At 27.6% G+C, this 25213-nt stretch overlaps 3 protein-coding genes across 6 annotated transcripts in view; 1 reads left to right on the forward strand and 2 right to left on the reverse strand.

Moving 5' to 3' along the window:
* The window catches only part of LOC105109849 (endonuclease V-like), an 18219-nt gene extending 14284 nt beyond the window's left edge, over positions 1-3935 (forward strand). The window contains exons 2-7 of one of the 3 annotated variants that reach the window (XM_011004696.1): positions 2266-2378; positions 2498-2810; positions 2941-3003; positions 3188-3227; positions 3320-3384; positions 3491-3935. In XM_011004696.1, coding sequence (XP_011002998.1) covers positions 2296-2378; positions 2498-2810; positions 2941-3003; positions 3188-3227; positions 3320-3384; positions 3491-3646 — 720 coding nt within the window. In that variant the 5' untranslated portion in view covers positions 2266-2295 and the 3' untranslated portion in view covers positions 3647-3935. Of the gene's footprint in view, positions 1-2100; positions 2379-2497; positions 2811-2940; positions 3004-3187; positions 3228-3319; positions 3385-3490 lie in introns of those variants that run through there. The other 2 variants (XM_011004695.1, XM_011004697.1) reach the window with 2 other exon arrangements.
* Positions 3936-7196: 3261 nt separating this feature from the next.
* LOC105109851 (uncharacterized) lies at positions 7197-8788 on the reverse strand. Of its 2 annotated transcripts, none has more exons than XM_011004702.1 (2): positions 8426-8788; positions 7197-8066 (listed from the first exon to the last, which is right to left on the reverse strand). In XM_011004702.1, exon 2 carries the CDS (start codon positions 8045-8047, stop codon positions 7379-7381), a length of 669 nt encoding a protein of 222 aa, XP_011003004.1. In that variant the 5' UTR covers positions 8048-8066; positions 8426-8788; the 3' UTR covers positions 7197-7378. The 2 variants fall into 2 exon arrangements, with proteins under 2 accessions (XP_011003004.1, XP_011003003.1); XM_011004701.1 differs by lacking the exon at positions 8426-8788 and adding an exon at positions 8245-8419.
* A 12945-nt stretch (positions 8789-21733) lies between these two features.
* On the reverse strand, positions 21734-23011 carry LOC105109852 (uncharacterized). Its single transcript, XM_011004703.1, has 2 exons — positions 22048-23011; positions 21734-21968 (listed from the first exon to the last, which is right to left on the reverse strand). Exons 1-2 carry the CDS (start codon positions 22789-22791, stop codon positions 21921-21923), a joined length of 792 nt encoding a protein of 263 aa, XP_011003005.1. The 5' UTR covers positions 22792-23011; the 3' UTR covers positions 21734-21920.
* Positions 23012-25213: the final 2202 nt, after the last annotated feature.

Below are 25213 nucleotides of genomic sequence, written 5' to 3' on the forward strand. Positions count from 1 at the left end.
AAATTTAATATTAACAAACTAAACTAAACGAAAAAAATTAATTAAAAAAGGAAATTTCTGGTCAACTTGTCAAATCAGGTTAACCCGTTAAACTCAAGATTTATTAAAAAACCAAATTAAATAAAAAAAATGTATTAAAAGGAAAAAAAAAGAAAAAAGTAAAAAAAATAACTATAAAGGTATAAAAAGTAAAAAAATGAAAAAATGTTATAATATAATAATATAATTATCATTATAGTATTATTATTATTATTATTATTATTATTATTAAAAGACGTGGGAACCTATAGTGCTTTCCCCGTATGTTTTAGTATATTGTTAATAATACAAGTATCAGTAGAATAGAGATGTTGATTATGCTGAAGTATATCTTGGAGATGATACAGTTAAAATTGGACAAGAGGTCCACATTATTTCCATGTCTGCAACTCTCTCTCACGTCTTCGCTGCTGCGAAAATCACTGGTTATGGTACCCTTGGGTTCGATTTTGGGAATAAAAGTCAGCCGATGTTTATGGTGAGTGACATATCAATGGTGTCGGAATGCTCTGGAGCTCCAGTGTTTGATGCAAGAGGGAGAGTTCTTGGGATAGTCGCACATGAACACCTTGGATATCCTGTTGTGAGGAAGTTTGTCGGAAATGATGTTGTTTAAACTTGTAACCTTTGCAGACTTATAGCTTGAAAAAAGGGTCTGTATATCTTTTTTAGTTCATCATCTGATCGAGACGACATAGAAATTAAGATGGTTACTGCTTTTGGCATTTTGAAGCAGTGTTCTGCTGGCTATTGTTGATTTTGGAACTTTCTAGTTCTAAAATGGAGTCCTCTTCGATGTCAATGCCTGGCAGGGGTATTTAAAAAAATAAAAAAACTGATTAAATTGAAAAAATTAAAAAATAATAATTAAAAAAATCAAACTAAAAAAAATCCGATTAAAATTTTGAAAAATTCAGCCAGTTCGGTTTGGTTTCAGTTTTGTAAAAAAAAAATCAAAAAAATTGAACTGAACCGAACCCAAACCGAGCCAAACCGGAAAAAACCGAGCCAAACTAAAAAATCAAGCCAAAAACAAGAAAACGGAGCTAAATTGAAAAAATCGAGCTAAACCGGTTTTAACTGGTTTTTTCTCTAAAAAACCGAAATAAACCAAACCGAAACCAATCAGTTTGACCAGTTCTAGTTCAGTTTTTTTTTCAATATTTTTTTTTAGTTTATTTAATTTTTTTGATAAAAACCTAACTAAATAAAAAATAAACACCTTGTTTCAATGAACATGGACGTGCGTTAATTAGAAAATTAAGATTTTGTTTATTATTATTATTATTATTTTGCATTCTCTTGCACGCATGAAGTCTCAAGAAATACTCGGGAATGAATTAAAAATTAATTTTGCAATATAGGATTTTACTCTTAGTTACAAATAGAAATTAATAAAAAATTAAGGATCAATTTTTACAAAGAAAAACAATAACTCATTTAAGTTTAAACACGAAAAACTTCAATTTAATCCTTAACATTTTAATTTATCTATTATTATTTTAGTAAATAATGTTTCAGACCACATTTTATGTTTTCTTCTTAGCATTGATTACAAGTCATTTTCCTACATAAAAAATCATCAAAGAGTTAAGCATGTTCGTTTCGTAAAAAATGATTTTTTATTTTTTTATATTTATTTATTATTAAAAAAATTAATCAATAAAAAAAGACTTTCAATTAAAAAAATTGATTTAATTTTTTAAAAAATATATTTTTATTTTTAAATAGAAATACTTTCTAAAAGTTATAAAAAATTTAAAAATATTATATTATTTATTAATTATATCAAATTTAATACTTAAACTTCTAATTATTATATATATTTTTTTTGAATTTTTTATAAAATTAATTTTTTTCAATTTTATTTTTACTCATCTTTTTAATTTATAAAATTTATTTTTATTCATTTAATAAACTTAAAAATAAAATAAATTATTTTACAAATTATTTTTCATAATATAGTTAAATATTAAAATATATTTACCAATTTATATTTTTATAATTATCAAATATCATAAAATAATTGATTTTCAATCCTTCAAATCGACATCAATTTGAATAATTTATTTCCTTCGATTCTGGTGGGTGACAAGCTAGCGGTTGAAGTTCTTATCATTTGTTACTAAATTAATCATTTAAACGTAAATATACTGCGTGATTGATGGGCGGCGGCTAGCAATCTGTGGTTTTGGCAACTGGGCTGAAGATAGTTCAAACGGATTTTAGGCAAGCTTGCAAGCAACGATTACATCTATGGATGATCATGGTCTTCGTCATGGACGGGATCGGGGAGAATCATCATCATCATCAATTGAAATCCAAAATCAATGGAGAGAGTATGATGCTAGGCTGCTACTCGTTTGCTTGCTTGCTTGAATGCTGTTTTCTCGTTTGTATAGCAGTGATTTATGTGATATATGTGATTGATCGATTGATTAAATGTTGTAAAAAGCAGGATTCAAGATTTACTTAAAGAGAGGTTGATAACACAGGATGATTTCCCTTGGAAACTGCCCATACCCAGCAGCAGCGGCAATGTTGTTGTTGAAGAAGAAGGAACGTTATTGAAATATGTGGGTGGGGTTGATGTAAGCTATTCTAAGGAATTAGACTCAGCAGCAGCAGCAGCATCAACGGCAGCATGCGGATGTGGAAGCCTTGTTGTTTTGGATGTCACCACTCCCACTCTGCAAGTCGTCTACCAAGATTTCTTTCTCCTCACCAATTTCGATGTCCCTTATATTCCTTCCTTCCTTGCTTTCCGAGAGGTCAGTAGAATCTATTGTTATCATTGCGATTCTTTCTTTCCTTCTTTATTATTGTTATCATTGCGATTCTTTCTTTCCTGCTTTATTTCTCATTGATGATGATGATGATGATGATGATGATGATTTTTAGGCTCCAATACTGTTACAACTGTTACAGAAGATGAAAAAAACTGACAATCCATTCCACCCCCAGGTCAGCCAATCCACAATCCTCTTTCTTTTTCATTTCATCCCTCCCCTCCCATCCCCTTTATGAATATGATAATCTCGTACCATATATACCTTCCATGCATCATATGTATCGATTCCTACTCTCTTGCCTTGCCTGTTAATTAAGGTTTATCTGAAATTGAGGTTGTCTCTGTTTTATTCAACAGTTACTGCTTGTTGATGGCAATGGTTTGCTACATCCTCGAGGCAAGTTTCTCTCTCTCCTTTTCCATTGAATCTTCATTTCTTTTTATGCATTGCATTACATATAGCAAATAGCAAATAGCTCTCTTTCACAGGTTTCGGCTTGGCTTGCCATCTTGGTGTTCTGGCTAAAATCCCCACCATTGGCATAGGAAAGAATGTAACTAACCTCTTACTAACTCTTTTATTACCTAATGCTAACTATTGTCTTAACTTGTCCTATCGTTAAGACCTTTTCCCTCTATTTTCTCGTTTGTATGTCTTAGCTGCATCATGTTGATGGTCTCACTCAATCTGGAGTGAGACAGCTTCTTCAGGCCAAAGATAACAGTGGTGAAGATTTTATAGACGGGATTCTCTGGCTGTGTAAGGGGAGCGGTAACAGATTTTACTCATCATCTTCTTCTTCTAACACAGCATAAAAAAGTCATATGTGAGTGATGCATTGCACAATTTGATCACAAGCACTTGTGAAATGGCGAGTTGTTAAGGGATCAGTCTACGAGGTCTTGCCGAGATCTTTATCATCTTTCATGTAAAACTCAATGAAGTTAGCTTGGCGAATCCCTCCTCTTACCTTGTGTGCCATGTGTACAGATGTTCCAAGGATCAAGCACTCTAATTATTATAACTGAAACTGGTTTTTAAAATCAAAGCTGTAGAAATTTGCAAAGAGCAGTTAAGGGATGATCAAGCCCACATTCTCCCTCATCTTCAATTTGTCCTCGGTGTTTCTCTTGTTTTAATTCTTCCTTTCATTTTAGATAGTTTCCCCCTATTACCACTGCTGTATATTATTCTCAGGGAATTTAACAAAGTCCTAAATTAGTACTTCATCCTAGAAGCTGTCTTTTTCAGGGTGTCCATTTTACGAGATTCCTATTTCTGCATCGTTTGTTATAAATACGAAAGCAATAGTAATGTGGTTAGCTTGTAAATACGCATGGATTATCTTAGTTATAGTGGCATGGGAAGTATTTTTAATGGATGAATTGTTGTTTACTTTTTTCTGCCATGTAGCATAACTGAAAATGTCCAACCTTCAACATCAAGTTTGACTCTGGATGATTGGATGGTAGAGTTTCTGTAGAGGAATTGGTGCATATATATTCCTGTTGGTCATCGTGTCAGAATAATTTTATAAAAAAATAAATTGAAAAAATTATAAAATTTAATTTTTATTTAATTTAATATTAAAAAATAAAACTAAAAATAAATTAATTTTTTAAAAAATTCACTCTGGCTAATTTGTTAAATTTGTAATCTAGGTAATTAGATTTGAATAACTTTATAAAAAAACAAAAAATAACAAATTTTATTTCCAACAGATCCAATATTGAAGATTGAAATCGAGAAAAAAAAACTAAATATATAAGATTAGGATAAACATAGGCAAATAAAAAAAATTTATAAAAATTGAGTTATGACAGAATGAAATTAAAAAAATAATTCAATTAATAATAAACCGAGTCGACCTCAGTCAACTTGAATCAACCTACCAACTACGTCATCCTAGTTATGAATTTGAGATAACATTATAGAAAAAAAAATAAAAAATTTAATTTTTAACAAATTTAATTGTAAAAGATAAATTTAAAAAAAATTAAATAAAAAAATAAAACAAAACAATCTTAATTAATTTGATTTAACTTGTTAAATTTAAATTTGCAGCTGTACATAAATTTGAAGCTTATCACATTATGTAGAGCTTAACACATTGTATTTGTTCCCCTGCTACCTATAATATAAATTTGATGTCCATCCCATCATGTAGAACATGTCTTTAGCATGGTGCATTGTCTGATTTAGCAATGCCGATTGTACAAGTCTCCCCCTCGGTCTCATCACTCTCTCCTGACTTCTCTTACAAGGTAAGCTTGGTTTTTACTTTGATAAATTTATTTTTAACGGGTTTAAAAAACTTTCATGACTATCTTTTCTTGATTATGCCTAAGAGAATGAGCAAGTTCAGTACTGTGAGGGCTTGGCAATGTGTCAAAAGATAATATAATTTATAAAATAATTTAAAATATTATAAAGATAAAATTACCATTTAATTATGTCTTCATGAAATAACAAAATTTATAGATTAAACCTTTAAAATAAAAATTCACAAACTCATTCTCTATAATATCTCTTTCCGTGAAATTTAAAAGCTCATAAACACAAATGAGTCTTGAAAATAAAGGATAAAAATTTAAGAAAACTCATCGAAAGCAAGAAAGAGGACACCAAAAAGCTAAAAAAACAAAGCTTCGGCAGTCGGTGGGAGATGGATGAAATGGACAAGGCTCCAGTTGAAGAGAGAGAGAAAGAAGAGACTCATGAGTAAAACTAGGAGATTGAGAAAAAGGAAGAGAGGGGAGATGAAAAGGCAAATTGCTGTTTGGTATCCATGAGAACTCGACCGGTGATATATTAATATTTATTTATAAAAAATTAAATATATTGATATAATATTTAATATAATTTGATAAATTATTTATATTTATATGGGAGTTGATATAAAACAAATATATAAAAAAAAAATTAATTTTACTCTTACTTTACTTCCAATTTTTATTGTTATCTTTGCAGCTTCTGCAATAACACCAAAATTATTGTCATTGTAGCTCTTTTTTTCTTTTTATTTTCTTATATACACTTATTGTACATTTTTTTTCATTTGCTCTCACAAAATCATACCTTTTTTATAAATAAACAGCTCCTCCAGCACATTTGTAATTCTCCAGCACATTTGTAATCATGAAAGGAACAATAAAACTATAAAATATGACTGCAATTATACCATAATTTATACTCTTACTTGTACAAATCGAGTGGAGTGGTTGCTACAATAATATCAATTTCTTAACACTGTACTCATTTCTCTTGCAGGCTTTCGAGGGCCAATTGTTTCCCTCTCTTTGACGCCATCCTCTACACGTCTCCTTTGTTTCTTTGCAATAATCACAACGAAAATGTCTGGATGCCCTCTGCCCCGGATCCTGCTCATGGCAGGTCTTTTCAGCACCATTAATCAGAGAAGTTATTGTATCCGATTTGGGATTAACTCGGTCAAGAATTTAGGATTAACTCGGTTAAAAAAACTGAATCTGAAATTATGAGTTTATTCGAGTCGATTAAAAATTTATTAAAAAAATAAATTTTTAACGTAAAAATAATTCATATAAAATATATATAAATATATGTTATAAATAATAGAATTTAAAAAATTACTAGGATTTACTAAAATAAAATCAAAATGTTTTATCTCATATTAACAAAATATTATATTAATATATTATCTTTTGAAGTTTAGATATGTTTATTTTTTTCATTATTTAACTTGTTTTATTTTGATATATTCAGACTTTTTTTTGTTAAAAAAAATATCTTAATATCATTAAATACTTTATTAAACTTGAATTTAATAAAATATTATTCTAAATATAAAAAAAATAAAAATTTTAAGCCTATCCAAGCCAAATCAAAACTTGTACAACAAAGTCCAGATCCGCAGCAGGAAATATAATTATAATTGTTTTTTAAAGTATTGTATTTAAAAAATATTAAAATAATAAATTTTTTATTTTAAAAATTAATTATTAACATCGACTCATCAAACAAAATAATATAAAAACATCAAAAAAAATATTAATTTTAAAAAATAAATAAAATAAAATAATTTTTTTTCCAAAAAGCAAACTCACCTTACGCTCAAGTCCCAATCTTCCCACCTATAACACTCTACAATTTCAATATATATTTCATGGTTGTCGTTCATCAAGGGTTCTTCTATAATCATCCAGAGTCAAACTTTAATGAAGGGATGGAGATCTTCAGTTATACTCCGCAAGCAAAAAGTAGCCAAAAATTGGCAATCAACTACCCAAACCATGACTGAGATACCCCATGTTTACTCACAAATCAACAACATTACTATTGCATTTGCATATTAAAAATTAAACAATCTAGACCGAAAGGGGAAAAGAAAAGAAAAAAGAAGCATACATCTTTATATTTATCCATTTAGTCAAACATAGAGAGTTCACACGCGATACAATAAGAAAAAAAAAACCCATAACATAGATATCTGTTGCTTACAAATAAGACAGCATCAATCCCAATAAAGCTTATTATCCAACAATATAAACTTCCTCCACGACAATAACTTATCCGTTATAGGCTAAATAAAATTCAAGTAATTTCTCACCAGGCAATCCAGTTACATGATGAGAGTTATGACCCTGCTGCAAAGCTACAATCTTTCCTGATGAATCATACACGGGAGAACCTGCCATATACATCATTCCTGGAAAGTCGTGTGCCCTCCAATTGACTTCTTCATTCAAAACATTTTGAGTTCCGACAGTAACCAACTCATTGGCATATGAATATGAGCAATGAAAAGGTGGCAATTGATATGAACTACCGATAGATAATACTTCTTGACCTACATCCAAAACTTGAGGTGAAATTTGAGCGTACATCAGTCGTTGCCCTCCTCCTAATTCAGAAATCTTAATTAGAGCTAAATCTGAATTAACAATATCAAATACTATTGTTGCCTCATATGTAGTTGTCATGTCAGAAAGTGTGACTGAGATTGAGGAAACCTCGTGGACAAGCCTCAACGATGTAAGTATCAACCCTTGCTCGTTCAAAATCACACCTCCACCTCTGCGTGTATCTATCACCGTTCTTCCTTTATCGATCACATCTCTAACGATCTTACAATCAATGACTACTGTCGATCTCATCATACAATAATATAGCTCACTTCTTTGCCGATGAGAGAGTGATCGATTTCCCATACTATTTTCATATCGTGCTAAAGGCATTTCTCTCTGAAATCAAAGGCTGTGGTAAGGGGTAACAACAAAGGAAAAGAAAATAAGTAGAAACAACAAGCTATAATCAAAAACTAGAAAACCATGGCAACTTTTGTTTCTTCCTTAACAAAAAGAAGGTTAAAAAGACAGCAATTACTCATGCCTTAACCAAATTTCATCTAAGCACCAAGAAGAAAAATCCAAACCTGGGTCAATTTGTTTGCGTGAAAAGTATGGTTTTTTCTTTCAGAACCCAAAAAACAAGAAACTTCATATTTTCAGACTTGAACAAGATTCATGATTTCTCTCTTTCTCTCCACCAAATTTAAAAGCTCACAAACACAAATGAGTTTTGAAAATAAAGGATAAAAATTTCAGAAAACTCACCTAAAGCAAGAAAGAGGATACCAAAAGGCTAAAAAAACAAAGCTTCTGCAGTCGGTGGGAGATGGATGAAGCGGACAAGACTCAAGCTGAAGAGAGAAAGAAAGAAGAGACACAGGAGTAAAACAAGGAGATTGAGACAGAGGAAGAGAGGGAGATGGGTAAGCAAATTGCTGTCTGGTGCAGTGTACTCATTTCTCTTGCAGGCTTTTGAGGGTTTTCCTCTCTTTGGGCCATCATCAACACGTCTCCTTTGTTTCTATGCAATAATCACAACGAAAATATCTGGACGCCCCCAGCCACGAATCCTGTTCATGGCAGGTCTTTTCAGCACCATTAATCAGAGAAGCCCCTTTCTCTTTTAGCGCAGACTCGGGGTTTAACCGGTCAAGAAGTAACATTGTAGGTTATATGAGTTTATTTAAATTAATCTAAAAAATTAAAAAATTTAAAATTTTAATATTTTATATAAAAAAATTAAATAATTTATGAAAATATATACAATCCATATTATAAATAATAAAATTCAAAAAATTATTTTAAATTATTTTATTTCATATTGAAAAAATACCATATTATTATATTATTTTTAAAATTAAAATATTTAAAATAAAATTTTTTATCTCATATTAAAAAAACATATTTTTTTTTTGTGAATGTAGAGTATATATATTAAAGAACTTGAAATTCAACATTGAAAAAATAATTTTTTTCTTATAAATATAAAGCATATATACTAATAAATTTCAAATCCTACATTAAAAAAAATAAAATATTTTTAGTATGTATATAATTAATTTTAAAAAAAGTTAATAACCAACTAAATATATATATATATATATATATATATATATAAAATCTTTGATTAAAAGAAAAAACACATCTGAAAAGAAAAAAAAATTCCAACTAGATTTTGCTGGAGTAACAAGTCAACCAGGTAAATCAACCGAATTTTATTGAGTTTTTACTTATCTTGAGTTTTTGACTTACGTAGACTTGTCTAATAACCGGATTGATTGGATCCTATATTAATCTGCTGGGCTGGTTCAAATTTAATAACTATATTTTACCTATTTTAAGATAACAAAGCTAATGCGATGAGAAAAGAAAAGAGACTTTTTTAAGTAAAATAGTTTTATACTTTCTAGAATCTTAAGAATTAAGGTGTTGTTTGTTATTCTATTTAAAAAATATTTAATTTTTTAAAATTAATTTTTTTAGTGATTTGTATATTATTTTGATATATAATTTGATATATTTTTAAATAAAAAATAATTTTAAAATCAATCGCAATAACATTATCAAATATCCCCTAAAAGAGTTGATTTTAGCAATTCAAGATTTAATTTGTTAATTGATTTTTTATTTAAAGTTTATATCTATATAAAATTTATTTGACTTGAATAAATGAAAATATATTATTTATTCAATTCATTCTTATTCTTAAAAAATTTCTTTCAAACATGTGAGTTAAAATAAGAAAGAAAAAAGAAAAATGACATTCATATTAATTTTGACATATTAATTCTGAAGGGTATTAAATTTCTTTTATAAATTTAAAAAATTATTTAATAAATTATAAATTTATTTACATTGTTTAATTTTTATTAAACATTAAAATTGAGTAAATAGTGTTATTTTATTTTATTACTTAATAAATTTAAACATGTGAGGTGAACACTATATAGCCTTATTATTTATCTTATCATGTGTTTATTGTAGATGATATTATTCATTATTTTTATTATTATTAAAGTATTACTATAAATTTAATAGGAAAATATGTAGGGTGAAAACTGCCACATTGTTCATCCCATCATTTTTTATAGAGAATGATATTGTTCATTTTTTTTCCTCTAAGATTTGCAATAAATTTAAGGATAAAAAATATTGAACCTGATTGATTTTATGGTCTAGGTTGTATAATTTTTTTAAAGTTGAATATAAATTTTTTTTAAAAAAAATTGAACCCAATTGAGTTCATGTTCTAGGTCACGGGTTTAAGTTAAGTCATAACAACCAAACAATTATATTTTTTCCTATAATTTCTTTTATTGGTATCTTTTGTTATATATCTTTTTAAAAAATAATATTTAAATCAATATCCCTCATATGTGATTTTTTTTATTTAACATTTTTTGGATAGAGATTGTTTTATTGTTGTACATATTTAGTTTTTTTTATTTTTTTTAAATGTTGAATATAAATTTTAAAAAAATAATTATTGAACCTAGTTGAGTTCATAATCCAGAAGTTTACTTTTTTAAGAAAAAAAAGGGTTGTATATAAATTTAAAATAAAAAATATTGGATATGGTTGAGTTCATGGTTCAAATCATGGGTTTAACGAGTTAAGTAATAATAACTATACAATTATTATTTGTTCTGACATTGCTCTTTTGTGTGTGTGTGTGTGTGTGTGTGTGTGTATTAAAAAATAATAATTAAATTTATATTTCAATTAGTATCCAACATCTATGATTTTTTTTGTTTATTTAACCTTTTTTTATAGAGATTTTTTTTATGGTGTTATACATATTTAATTTTTGAATTTTTTTTGAAGGTTGAATATAAATTTAAGAAAATATATTATTGAATCCGGTTGAGTTCATCGTCTAGGTCACTAGTTTGTTTTTTAAAAAATTAAATATAAATTTAAGAAAAAAATATTAAACTTATTTGAGTCCATGGTCTATGTCACGAGTTTATTAATTTAAGTCACAACAACAGGAAAATTATTTTTTATGATATTTTTATATTTTACTGGTATCTTTTTTTATATATATCTTTTTTTTTAATAATTTTTAAATTTCAATTCATATCTCTCATTTGTGATTTTGTTTTTGTTTATTTAAACTTTTTAGATAGAGATTGTTTTTTGATGGTGTTGTACCTATTTAATTTTTGAAAACATTATTATGATATATGTTAATCAAGCCATACTTAATTAAATTTTTTTAGTTTAATTTCTGGTAAATGGTTTTTAATGTATATAATCCATTGGTTTTCTAATATGTTAACCCAAATATAAATTATAAATATAATTAAATAAATTAAACAATTTAATTTATTATCAATTCAACAATTAATTAATTTATACTTGAAGATGAGGTGCATCATCTAACAACGTGTCATGATCTCCTAAATATTAGAAAAGTTATTAGTGGTTTGACTTAACCTTTCAATTACTAGTTTCTCAATGTAATTAATATTCTTTCATCAATAATATTGTTATTTAACATTAAATCATTAAATATGTATGTCATGTTAAATCATTTTTTTTTTGTATAATAGTTATTGAGCGTTTGAATAAGTTTTGAAACTCTTTTCAAATCTCATTCCACCTTGGCCAAGAATTTCTCAGTCAATACGATTTGAAAGCAGATGAAATATTTTTCTTGATTCACCTAAATTCTCTTTTGACCACTTAAGTATCTTCATATAATTTATGTTGTACATAATATTTGTCTTTTCATTACCTCGATTAAGATAACATGAGAACATCTGCTTTCATTTATAAAAAAATAAACATAATTATATCAATCTTTACGATTCTAATGAATATTCAGTATTTAAAAGTGTATCGACCATTATTATTTTAGGAATACTACTTTAATATAATGAGAATCTAATAATTATAACAACTTTATAACTCATTTACAAAATATTTTTGTTTCATAGACTTTACCTTTACTCTATATTCATTTATTTAATATTATATGAATATTAAAGATAAATTAAGTCTTTATTAATAATAAATATATATTTACATGAATATAAAAATGTCATATATAACCAATTGATTGGCTATATAACATATCAAACTAACAATCTCTCACTTGCATTAAAATCAATCACTCATATATCTAATACCAAAATTACTCACTCTATCTTTACATCTTTCATTTTATTAATTTATCAAATCAAATAGAATTTCTTAAGTATTTGTTTGGATCATTAATGAGACTTTGGTTTAGTTACGTATATAATGGTTCCATTCTTATCACAGTACAGGGAAACTGGATCAATAATGCTAGGAACTAACTTAGTTCATCGATGAACATCTTGATCCAAACAACTTCTTTGTTTCCTCAAACATAGAGGTGTACTTTTATTCTGTTGTAGAGTTAGTTGTGCTTTCTTATTTAGAACTCTTCAACCTCAAAGCAATACAATTTAGAGTAAAATATTTATTGACTGATATTTATTATTTTTTTTAAATTTCATTGAGAAAATCTTAATTCAAACAATTTAAAGTTTTAGTTTATCTATGTCTTACATGCCATTTCCATCACATCTTTTTTAATCTATATCATAGAACATATGTCTTTCGAGGGAGATGTTCCATGTAAAATAGATAAGAATTCAATATATCTCTATAGATCTTTATATATAATATATACGTTACTTCTCTAATTTTTTTTAAGGAGAAATTCTTGAACAATCAAATTCTTACTAATTAAAGTAAAGATATGTTATTTTTCACCAGTAATATATCATCTACATATAATATTAATAAAATATATATTTTTTTCACAAATAGTTTTGTCATTAGATGAATATTTAACACAATCAAGATAAATATTTGTAAAGGTTCAAGTGAATGAAAACAAAATATATTCCTTTAGCCAAAATCTTCCCTTTTATTTTTCCTTTTCCCACTAAAACTATATCGTTTTGTTATAATAATGATTTTTAAATAAAAACTTATCATTTTTTTAACCCCTAGCACATTAAAAAAAAACATTATGTTGACCTCTAAAACTCATTTTCAATAACAAAACACATTTTAATTGGTCTAAGACTCAAAATAAAATCAAACTAAAAATATTTGTTTTTAGACTCAATCTATTTTTAAAAAAAATCATGGGATGCATAAACCACCTCTATTTAGTTTCTCTCCTGGAGATTGTTGGGAATCAATTTTTTATTATAATTAAATTCAATTGATAAATAAATTAAATTCACATGTTTATAAGATATATAATTCAATTTTTTTTCTATATTACTCTTATTAACTATATCTTATTTCTTTCAAGATTTCTAAAAAAAAAGGGTAAATGGATATTTTAAAAGGATAATTTTTATATTAATTTATCTTTTTTAGTATAGTAAATAAGAGGGGTTGACCTTTTATTTATTTTGTTATAACATTTGAGAAGGTATTGGTCAATTAATGACATCAAAATGGTTTTAAACATAAGATTTCATTAAAACATCTTAATTGATTTCATAAACATAAAAATTCAAAATTATTAGTATTCATAATTCAACAACCCAAAAGCTTTATCTCTCCTTAACTTGATATGATCCAAGCAAGATTAGATTCAGATTTTGGCGAAAAATTTTCTATCGTCCAGTTTTATGCTATTAAACATAACTCCAAATCCAACTGTTGGATTGAGTTGAAAATTCACATGATGATTTTAAAGGTATTGCTTTATATTGGAGTAAAACTTCTGGTTAATCAGAGTTTGGAAAGATACTGTAATACAAGTCAATAGAGGCCATATGAATTTTGTTATTTACTTCCTTTTGACTTGTGGCCTTTCTATTTAGCTAGGATTCTTTCCCTACATGGATGTGGTAGCTTGTTTTGGAAATTTCCTAGTTCTACAAGGATCTTTAATGAACTGCAATATAGTTTCCAAGTGTGGTAAGGATTCATAAATGTTTTAGAATCCTTTTCTAATAAAGATTCCATATTCATTCTAGCTACAATAAAGAAAGAAGACTTCATAATTAATTCTACCTTTAGATCAACTTGAAACCTTGCCACACTTGGAGGGGTTAACCTTGTATTTATTTTTTTATAATGTTTGTAAAGATTAAATTTCATTTAAAATTCAATTACTAACACTCAAAATGGTTTCAAACATGAGATTTCATTAAAACATCTTAATTGAATTCATAAACATAAAAATTCAAAATTATTAGTATACATAATTTAACAACCCAAAAGCTTTATCTCTCCTCAACTTGATACGATCCAAACAAAATCAGATTTGGATTTTGGCAGAAAATTTCCTGTTATCTAATTTTACACTATTGAGCATAACTCCAAATCCAACTATTAGATCGAGTTGAAAAGTTGATTCTAAAGGTATTGGTCTATGTTGGGGTAAAATTTCAGGTTAATCAAAATTTAGGAAAATACCATAATACAGGTCAACAGAGGCTATATGAATTTTGTTATTTACTTCTTATAGACTTTCTATTTGGCTAAGATTCTTTTCATACAAGGATCTGACAACTTGTTTCGAAATTTCCTAGTTCCATAATGATCTTTAATGGACTACAATATAGTTTTCAAGTGTGGTAAGGGTTTATAAATGTTTTAGAATTATTTTCTTATAAGGATTTCTTATTCATCATAGCTACAATAAGAAAAAAGGACTTCAAAATTAATTTTACCTTCTAATCAAATTTCCTACTCTATTTAAAACTTCTTAAGGGTGACAAATTTGATTCTAATATATTTAGGATAATAATTTTTAGGTTTTTATTATTTTCTTCTTAATCTTGGAGTTATTATTACTTATTAGGTCAATTGTAAGTGAGCCCATATAAGTCCATGTAAGAGGTGTCTATTAGGGTTTATTTAAGTTTAGAATTAGTATAAATAAAGGTATAACCAGATAAGTAAGTTAGATAATTCAGATTAATAAAACTTCTTATTTGCCGCACTTTGTGTTTTTGGCTATTGGTGAGATAATCTTCTTTCCTTAGTTCTCTAAAGAACTAAAAAACAACTGACTTGATGACATCATCTTTATACTTCTCGTTTGCGAATCAATATTCATTAGGTAAAGGTTTTTTCATTTCCAATAGTACTGGTGCCTATATACAAGTTATGTTTGTATCACACTCCCATCAAACCTGATTTACTTGAATTTCCAAGAATTGATATCTTTGCATGTAGTTTGCATGATCATGTAATCATGAGGTTCACATCACAAGTACTTTAAGATTTTCTCTATCCTCTCTTAATTTTTATAGACTAAAATGTAACAAAAATAAACTTTGCGATCAAAGTGCAATAACTTGAAAAAATAGGAACACATAATGAAAAACAACTTGAGGGATTAAATGGAACTTTTCCATGAATCTTGTGGAAAAGTCTTTTATTTATTCCTCTTTGTCAATTTTGATCCTCTATTTCTCAATTTATTTTTTAAGAAGAAACTAAAACTCTAATTTTATTTATTTTTTTATTTTGTAAATTTGGTCCTTAATTGAACAACACATTAGGCAACCAAGGAAAACATATCTAAATCATGTAAACATATATTCAACTAATGAAATTAAAAAGAAGTAAAGTTTTGTTATCAAATTACAAAGATTGCAATGTGTGAACAATGCCTTTTGAATAGTAAAATCACTTATTGTTTTGGTTTTCATGTAAATATATAATCTTTAATGTATAATATATATGATATGATATGATATGATATGATATAATGTATAATTAGATACTTGACCCATGCTTCATTGCTAGTCAGAAATTTTTTTCGTAACAAAAACTTTTATATACAAATTTTTTTGAAATGTTTTTGTATTTAAAAAAATTCTACATAAAAATAAAAAAGAGTATGCATATATGTAATCAAATAAATCAAGAACTATGTATATTAATGAATGGAAAAAAAAATCATAAATGATAGCTTAAAATAAAATTGGAAAAATGAAGAGATATGTGTACATTAAGATATTTAATTTTACAAGACAAGACATTTACATAATCATGTTTGTTAAACTTGTTAATTAAAATAAGTTTTTTATTCATTCAAATGACAGTTGATTGAATGAACTAAAATGAAAAAGAAATAACATGTAATGCTACCTATTAGAAATATCATTTGAAAATAAAAAAAATTATTTTCAAAAATAAAGTTCATCTATATAAAAAAATTAAAACATATTATGAAAATATAATAAAAACATCCTAAAAAATTAAATGCATAACTAAACAATAACTGTCATCCCAAAAAGTTCTCTAAGCAACATAAATGAGAGAAAATATATTAATATAAATATAAATAAAAAATATTTTTTAAAAAAAATATAAAAGACTCATTAATTTAAAAAAAAACACAAAATTCAAGTGCTGCTAGGCCTAGTCGTTTGGCTAGGTGCTGGCAGGCCTGCCTAATATTTTTTTTGTTGTTGTGATGTTTCAGCTATAGCCCATATATTGTTTTTCTCGTACAAAACAATTGTACATGTATGCTTTTTCAATGCATTTTTGTACATACAAAAATTAAAGTGTAAATTAAAAAACTCATGCATACATGCAATCAAATAAATTAAAAATTATGTGAATTAATAATCAGAAAAAAATATAAATGATAACAAAAAACATTTAGAAAATTTGAATGTGTTAATAAACAAAACATTTATCCGTTTGTGTTTTTTGAATTTTTTTATTAAAATTAACATTTTCATTCAATCAAATTATTTTAAAAATAAACACACATATTAAATTGATTAAATAAAAAAAAATATTATTCAAGGTTGCACATGTTAGAAATGTTATCTAAAAATAAATATGTTTTTTACTTTTTTAAAATAAATTTCTTGTACACAAAAAGATAAAAAAAATATTAATGAATCAAAATAATTTTTTCAAAAATTAAATATGAGCAGCGCCATCAAAAAGCAATCTTTATCCAAAAAATTTTTTTGTAAGCAATAACAAAACCACTAATAATATATATTAATTGAAACATAAATTTAATAATTATTTGAAAAAACATATATAAAAAATAAATATATAAAACATTGCTTGGTAGTTATGAATTAACTCGTTAAACCCATGACCCAGACCTCGAACTCAATCGAGTTTAATATTTTTTTCCCTTAAAGTTTTTTTAAAAATAAAGCTGTGACCCGGACCATGAACTCATTCGGTTTGATAAGTTTTTGCCGGTTAAATTTATATTCAATATTTTAATAAAAAAATTAAATAGGCACAACACCATAAAAAAACTCTCTATTAAAAAAAGGTTAAAGAAGCAAAACAAAAATTACAGATAAGTGATATTAATTGAATCATAAATTTTTAAAAAATGCCAACTTATTTAAAAAAAGTTCTATATAAAATAATATACCAATAAAAAAGCAATATTAGAAAAGAAATAATTACTAGGTTGTTGTGGCTTAACTCGTAAAACTAGCAATCTATATCCCAAAAAGGTTAAGTAAGAAAAAAAAATCATTAATTGTTCGGTTGTTGTGATTTAAATTGTTAAACTCATGATTTGGACCATGAAATCAATTGAATTCAATATTTTTTTCTCTTAAATTTATTTTCAACCTTAAAAAAATTAAAGCCGTGATCCAGACCATGAACCTAATCAGGTTTCATATTATTTTTTCTTTAAATTTATATTCAACTTTTAAAAAAATTTAAACTCGTGACCTAGACCTAAACTTAATCAAGTTCAATAATTTTTTTTAAAAAAATTTATATTCCACCTTTTAAAGAAATAAAAAAACACACACCACCATAAAAAAAAATCTTTATAAAAAAGGTTAAATAAGTAAAAACAAAATCACCGATGGGGGACATTAAGTGAAACATAAATTTCAAATTATTTTAAAAAGATATGTATATAAAGATGCCAATAAAAAATAAATATAAGAAAAAATTAATTTCTTGATTTTATGGCTTAACTTGATAAATCCATGATTTGAACCATGAACTCAACTAGGTTCAATATTGTTTTTTAAAAAAAACCCATGACATGAATTCAACTAGGTTCGATATTTTTTTTTCGTATTTTGATATTCAACCTTAAAAATAAAAATTTATGACCCAAAACATGAACTTAACCGAGTTTAATATTTGTTTCCCTTAAATTGATAGCAAACTTTTAAAAAATAAACACTATCATTCATAGTAAAATATAAAAGGATGAATAGTATAGTTGCACAACTACCAACCCATATATTTTAGTTTATTTAGTAATAAATTATTATATATTTATATAAGTGAGAAATGGGAAAATAATGTGGACTGGCAGAATGTGTTTCCCTTTAGTAATGTATTATTACTAGATAGGTTGCATATGTTTTGGCGTTGGCAGAACATTTGTTTTTGCAATGCAAAAAAAATTGCTTAAGTGTTGTTATTGTATTTTAAAGAAAAAAACTCACAACCCAATAACATAGAAAAAAAACTAAGAAAATAATGATGGTCAATCTTCAGGAATTAAAATGTAAAATGATGAAATCATAAAAAATAAAAAATAATGAAAAAATACTAAAAACAAAGCACCAGCAAAACCAAGTGAGGTTTTCAACATCCATGAGAAGGATCATGCAGGCGTGATAACCAAATGGAAGGAGAAATAGAAATAAATAAGTTTAATTTTAAAAAGAAATGATTTTTAAAGGATAAAATAAAGAAGGATAAAAAAAAAGGAGACTTCAAAAGAAACCTAGGACACCTAGATAAATGAAGATCCTTTTTTAAAATGAACTACTTTAAAGGATGTAATCGAAAAAGAAAATAATATTAATCCATGTAAATTTTTCAAACTCATGACTTTAGGCACTGATTAAACTTGAAGCATCGTATTTGAAAAGCAATTACTTAAAAACTCGGCTTGACTCGACGATTTGAACCATGATCAGGCTAAGTTTCAAAAACCTAGGTTGACCTACGTTTCGATAACACGAGGAAAATCCAGTAAAAACGAAGTCAAAACCCATTGACTATTTTCCTTTTTTTTTCAAAATGGTATCATTTTGATTTTTTTTATAAAACAAATGGATCAAATCCCAATAACTAAAATGTCGTATGATGAAATAAAAAAAATTAAAGGATAAAGAAATAGTAATTAAGAGAATAAGGACCTTATTTGCATAAAAAAAAAGGACAAACAAATATCTTGAATTGAAGGATAAAATTAAAAAAAATTAAATTAACAAATGAATAAAAAAAAAACAAAGAACATCAATTTCTAATGAACTTAATGATGATGAATGAATTCTTTTTAAAATAATGAAAAATGATTGAAACCAACTCAATCCAACCTTTAGAATTTTGTAATATGGATCATGAGACCAGATCATAAAATAAAAGTTTAACTTGAAAAAATAATAATATAAAACTCATAACCAACCAAAATAATTAGGGATGAACTTGAAAAAAAATAAAAAAGGAAGCGATTTAAAAAATGTAGATTTAAAAGGAAAAATTTAAAAAGAAACAAACTAAATTTGAAACAAAAATAAAATAAACCCAAATCATAAGAGATGACATTGAAAAATAATAAGAGATGACATTGAAAAACAATCTCAATCTAGAAGATGATAAAAAAATTTTAAAAAGAATAAAGATCATATTTGATATAAAAATAAAAAATCAAGGGATGAAATTGAAATAAAAATCAATTCAATAAAGAATTCAAGACCAAATACATCAGAATTAAAAAAAATAAAGAACTAATTCTGATATAGAAACTAAGTTTAAAGGGATGAAATTGAAAAAAATAACTCAATAAACAATTGAAAGCCAAATACATTAAAATTAAAAGAATAAAAACCCAATTTAACTTAATATAAAAATAGCCAGATTTTTTTTTTCAATAGGCAGCTTGATTTTTTAGGAGGAGAAAGGGGAAAGAGGGAGGGAGGGGAAAACTTTTGGCTAGAGGTTATCGACGGGTCACCTCAACACATGTGTCTTATCACTATACCTAGGTAGTGAGACGCATTAAATGCCTGCATGAAGGCCACATTTGATTATGTTTTAGCACCGCAATTCCTAGACCACATGTTAATCATTTTTGAACATAAATAATAATTTATATGAATATAAATATTTAATTATCCCTGACCTTACTTGATATTTACAAAATAATTATATAGAAATGATGAAAATACATTTACACTTAACTTTATTTTTTTCAAAAATAAAAGGTAATTTTGTATTTGAATTGTTTTAATTAAAAAAAAAAAGATAGAAAAGACCCTAAACACATATGCATATTCCCCTTGGCATTACTATAACTTTAATTTTTAATATTTTTTGAAAAAATAAAAGAAGCTCGCAACCAAGTGTTAAAATTTTGTGCTTTAAAGGACAAATCAATATTTATATTATAGCAAAAAAGCCTGAATGATTCATTTTGTTCCTGATCATTATTTCAATATCAAAACTATCCCATGAAAAAAATATTTCTACCCCAACTGCATACTACGCAAGCTTTTTTTGGCAATGATAATTCTGTTTTTTCGAATTGATGTTTTCATAAATCTGCTAACTTCTGTCAATTTCTACAGCAGATTGTGTTTGTAATTATTCTCTTATGTGTTTGACTCGCCCATTTGCATAGAGAAATGATTCAGCATAGGCCCTATACACAAGAGGTGGATGTGTAAAGCTTCTGGTGCTCATAACTGGTTTGCTTCTCTTTCAGAACATGACAGCAGTGCAGGCAGCATTTGCTGTTGTTAACATGGGGGTAGGGCCAGTTATGCCAAATGATTGTGTCCCAGTGCTGAGTGACATCCTGAAGTCCGTCCCCCCTTCACCGAGATCGTCAAGATGCTTGAGAATGCTGAGACTGAGATCTTGACCACCGTGTGAAAGGCACGTTTCAGATGTTGCATGACTCAACCAATGACAGTTGACTGATCCAGAACATAAGACCCGATAACAGATCGTAAAGAGGATACAAATGAAGAAACGAAATATAAACCGGAGTTGTATGGATGAATTTTAAGTTTGTGCATGTATCAGTATTTTTTTTTCTTTTTCCAGATAGGGAAAAGTTGACCATTTAGACCGGATGGTTCCTGGTGTTTGGTGTCAATTGTAATGGAGTAGCGTGGTTGAAGGTCATGGTTCCCTAGCTGTAGTAGTAGGGGAGCATTGGTGTATCTTCCCTCTGTAGCTAAAAATATATATATGTACCTGCCATTTTCATTGTTGTTTGTTGTTCTATCTTATATAACAAACGCAGGTTCTCTTCGGATTAATAATGCTTCAATTCACTCGTTCCCTCCTTTGCTTCTCAGTTCCATAACCACCCTGCCTTATTAGCGTGGGAGCTGGCGTATATGCCAATCCTTCTCAAGTCAGTTGGCATGTGTACGCTTTAATTACAGGGATGAACTTTATTGTATTATACTTGTAAATTGGGAGTCTCTAGGACCCGAAATCATTTTACTTGTAAATTTGAAGTCTCTAGGACAGTCATGTCCAGTTTTTCAGTAACAATGACTCAATAGTTTCTGGTTTTTCAGCAATACCCTACCAAACCAGAAAGGGGTTAAAACGCACTTTGCTGCCAGTTAAACATAAACTAAAGACCAGTAACATAAACACCAGGACAGAAAGGGGGGTTTTGGGGGTGGGTATTGTCAATACAAAAGAAAAGCATAGATGGAACATGAATTGAATATTAATAACAAGCATCAGAGACCAGTCATGCTAAAACTAAGTGTTGTGGTAGCAATATGATGAATTGGTCACCCGTCACCGCAGCTTACATAGCACGCTGCCCCCCAGATTGAGAACTGGAAGCCAATCCGTCCTGAACATAAAACATATAAACACTTGTATTAAAAAAGAAATACAACGCTACAAACAGATGGAATTAATTAAGAACTCACGGAGGTAAGTTTGGTCCGCTTTGCTGGTTGACACTCGGTTATCTTTTCCTCCCAAGCAGGAGACATCGTCTCCCGGTAATCCCGATTAAATCCATAAGCTAGATTAAAGGCACTAAAATAATAGATGCCAACAACAGTCCCATTCTTGCTAAAAAATGGGCTGCCACGCGCATGCTCGCTGTCATAAATAGCTCCCACCTCCACAAATTGTATCGGAGCTCCGTTTTGATAGGCATCCATAATGCTAGGTGCAGCTATTTGTTTCACTTCTTCACTCTTGATAATAGAAGATAAGTTTCTGTTCGGACATGAGACCATTCCTTTAAGATATCGAAACCAATTATCATTAAAGACATGAATAAAATGAATCTCACTGCCTTGTACAGCTGCAGAGGTAGCGAGGCGTGCATAGGGAAAGTCCCTCTCTGACTCCAACTTGAGCAATAAGAAAGGATGATCATCATATTCATGACAGATAGCCGCCTTGAATCCTTCATCATCATCTTTAAAATAAACATGCATTCCTGTTCTGTTAGTGCCCGTGCCGGTGTTGATAGTAAGGATGTGGCCATAAGGTGAGATCACAACACCAGCTGCAAACCAGGATAGCGTGCCAGATTCAAAAACATTAAAGATTCGAGCAACAGTGGGCTCCATGGTTTTGAAAAAAGTTGGTATCTCAGAAGCATCCAGGGATGGATGATCGTCTCCTGCATCATAGGATCGAGCATCATCCGGATACATTGTGATTTGGAGGATAGTATTTCACAGAAAAAATTAAGATCTAGCGGTTCAAGATAAGGGATCTAGGGTTTATTACAACGGCAATCGAGCGATCTAGCTATGGACGGAGAACGGAGTGGATAGGCATTAATTAGTGACGAGGTCTCAAGGACGAAAAATCCGCCCCTTTCAGTCGTTCACGTGAATGCTGTGTTGGTTGGAGTTTTGTTTGTACAACGCGCCTTTGGTTTACGAACAACTGCCTTCCTTTATCTCCTTGTGATTTATTTAGTGTTTATTTAATCCCTATATCCTTTACATATTAATCGTTTTCGTCTATTTCATCAGATTTTTTTTTTAATTTTTAAAAATAAAAGTAATTAAATACGATGTTGGAAAGTTTAAGGAGGATTAAAAAACATAATATTATTAAATTAAACATGATCAACACATGCATATTAAACAACTAAATTATAATTAAATCTAAAAATGGCTGCAAATCTTTTCTAAGCTAGTCACTAGTTACTCTTTGATACAAACACGATTCCGTTAAGCTTTTGCTTTGTAAATCTGGATTGGGCTGGGCATGTTCTATTTTTTCAAGTGTCAAGTTTATAATGATTAAATTATAAAAAAATAAATTTAAAAAAAAATTATTGTGCAAAAAGATATAAAATATTATTATATAATAATGAAATTTGAAATCATAAAACCTTTTGACTATACTTAGATGGTTAGGTGATTTTTTTCATTATAATGCAATTATCTTGGATATTGATTCAACAATAACTGCTCTCAAGATTTGAATAATGAGACAGGATCATAAAATAAAAATTAAACTTGAAAAATTAATAATGTAAAACTTATAATCAACTAAAATAATTAGGAATGAATTTGAAAATACAATTAAAAATGTTGATTTAAAAAGAACAATTTAAAAAGAAAAAAAACTAAATTTAAAACAAAAATAAAATAAAACTAAATCATAAGGAAAGACATTGAAAAAAATCTCAATTTAGAAAAGGACAAGAACAACTAAAAATAATAATAATAATAAAGAATAAGGATCATATTTGATATAAACATAAAATGTCAAAGGATAAAATTGAAATAAAAATCAATTCAATAAAAGATTCAAGACCAAATACATCAAAATTAAAAGAATAAACCAAATCTGATATAGAAACCGAGTTCAAAGAGATGACACTAATACAAAAAACTCAACAAACAATTGAAAGCCAAATACATTACAATCAAAAAAATAAAGATCTAATTTGACTTAACAAAAAAATAGTCAGATCTTTTTTTTTTTTCAATGGGCAGCTTGATTCTCTAGGAGGAGATAGGGGAAAGAGGGAGGAAAGGGAAAACTCTCAGTCGAAGCTCATCCTTGGGTTGCCTTAGCACATGTGTCTTGCCACTATACTTGGGATGACGAGACACATCAAACATCGCCTTTGAATGTAATGTTCGATTATGTTTTAGCACCGCACTTGCTAGAGCACGCGCTAACCATTTCTAAATATAATTAATAATTTATATGAATATAAATATTCAATTACTCCTGACTCTACTTTATATGTATAATAAAACCATATAAAAATGATGAAAACATCCTTATAAAAAAAAAGGATAGAGAAGCCCTTCAACACATGCATATTTTCCCTCCAAGAGCATGATTATAACTTCATTGTTTAATGTTTTTTTGAAAAGACAAGAGAAGCCCACAACTCAAAAGTTAAAATTTTATGCTTTTAAAAGCAAATCAATATTTATATTATAGCAAAAAAAACAAATTATTTTATTCTTTATCATTATTTTAATACCAAATGTATCCAATAAAAAAGACAATTCTATCCTAACTACATACTAAGCAAGTTTTTTTTTTAGTTGTTTTTGCAATCATAATTCTAGTAGTTTTTTTTAAATATATTTATATTATTATACAGGTATAAAAGAGGAAAATGAGAAAAATATTATGTACTTTAACAATGTTTTCCCATTTAGATTATAAGTAATAATTACAAATTAAAAAAAAAAGAAGAAGGGCAAGCTAATTCACTATATCTTCTCTCGTTCACTCTCATTCATTCCCACTGCGAATTACAACTGCGCAATCAACGGTTTTCCTTGTTTTTTTTTCCCTCCTCCTTTTGTATAGGCAACGTGGTGTGCTTGAGATCGTGTCTTCTGGGTGTTTTTTTATTTATTTATAGTTGTTTGAATTAATTTGTATATATTTTAATTAATTTTTTAAAATTTTAAAATTAATAATTATATAAATTTTTAATGACTTGAAAGTTTTAGTGTTTATAATTTTTAAAAAGTAAATCTGAAATTTAATTATTTTTTTCTCTTTCAAACAAAAAGAGAGAAAACTATAGTCAAAAAACACAATTTTGTACCTCATTGACTTCTCTCTTCCATTCCTTTCTGTGTGCTT

Source organism: Populus euphratica, unplaced genomic scaffold (genome assembly GCF_000495115.2).
Source record: "Populus euphratica unplaced genomic scaffold, PopEup_1.0 scaffold278.1, whole genome shotgun sequence".
Classification (NCBI taxonomy): domain Eukaryota; kingdom Viridiplantae; phylum Streptophyta; class Magnoliopsida; order Malpighiales; family Salicaceae; genus Populus; species Populus euphratica.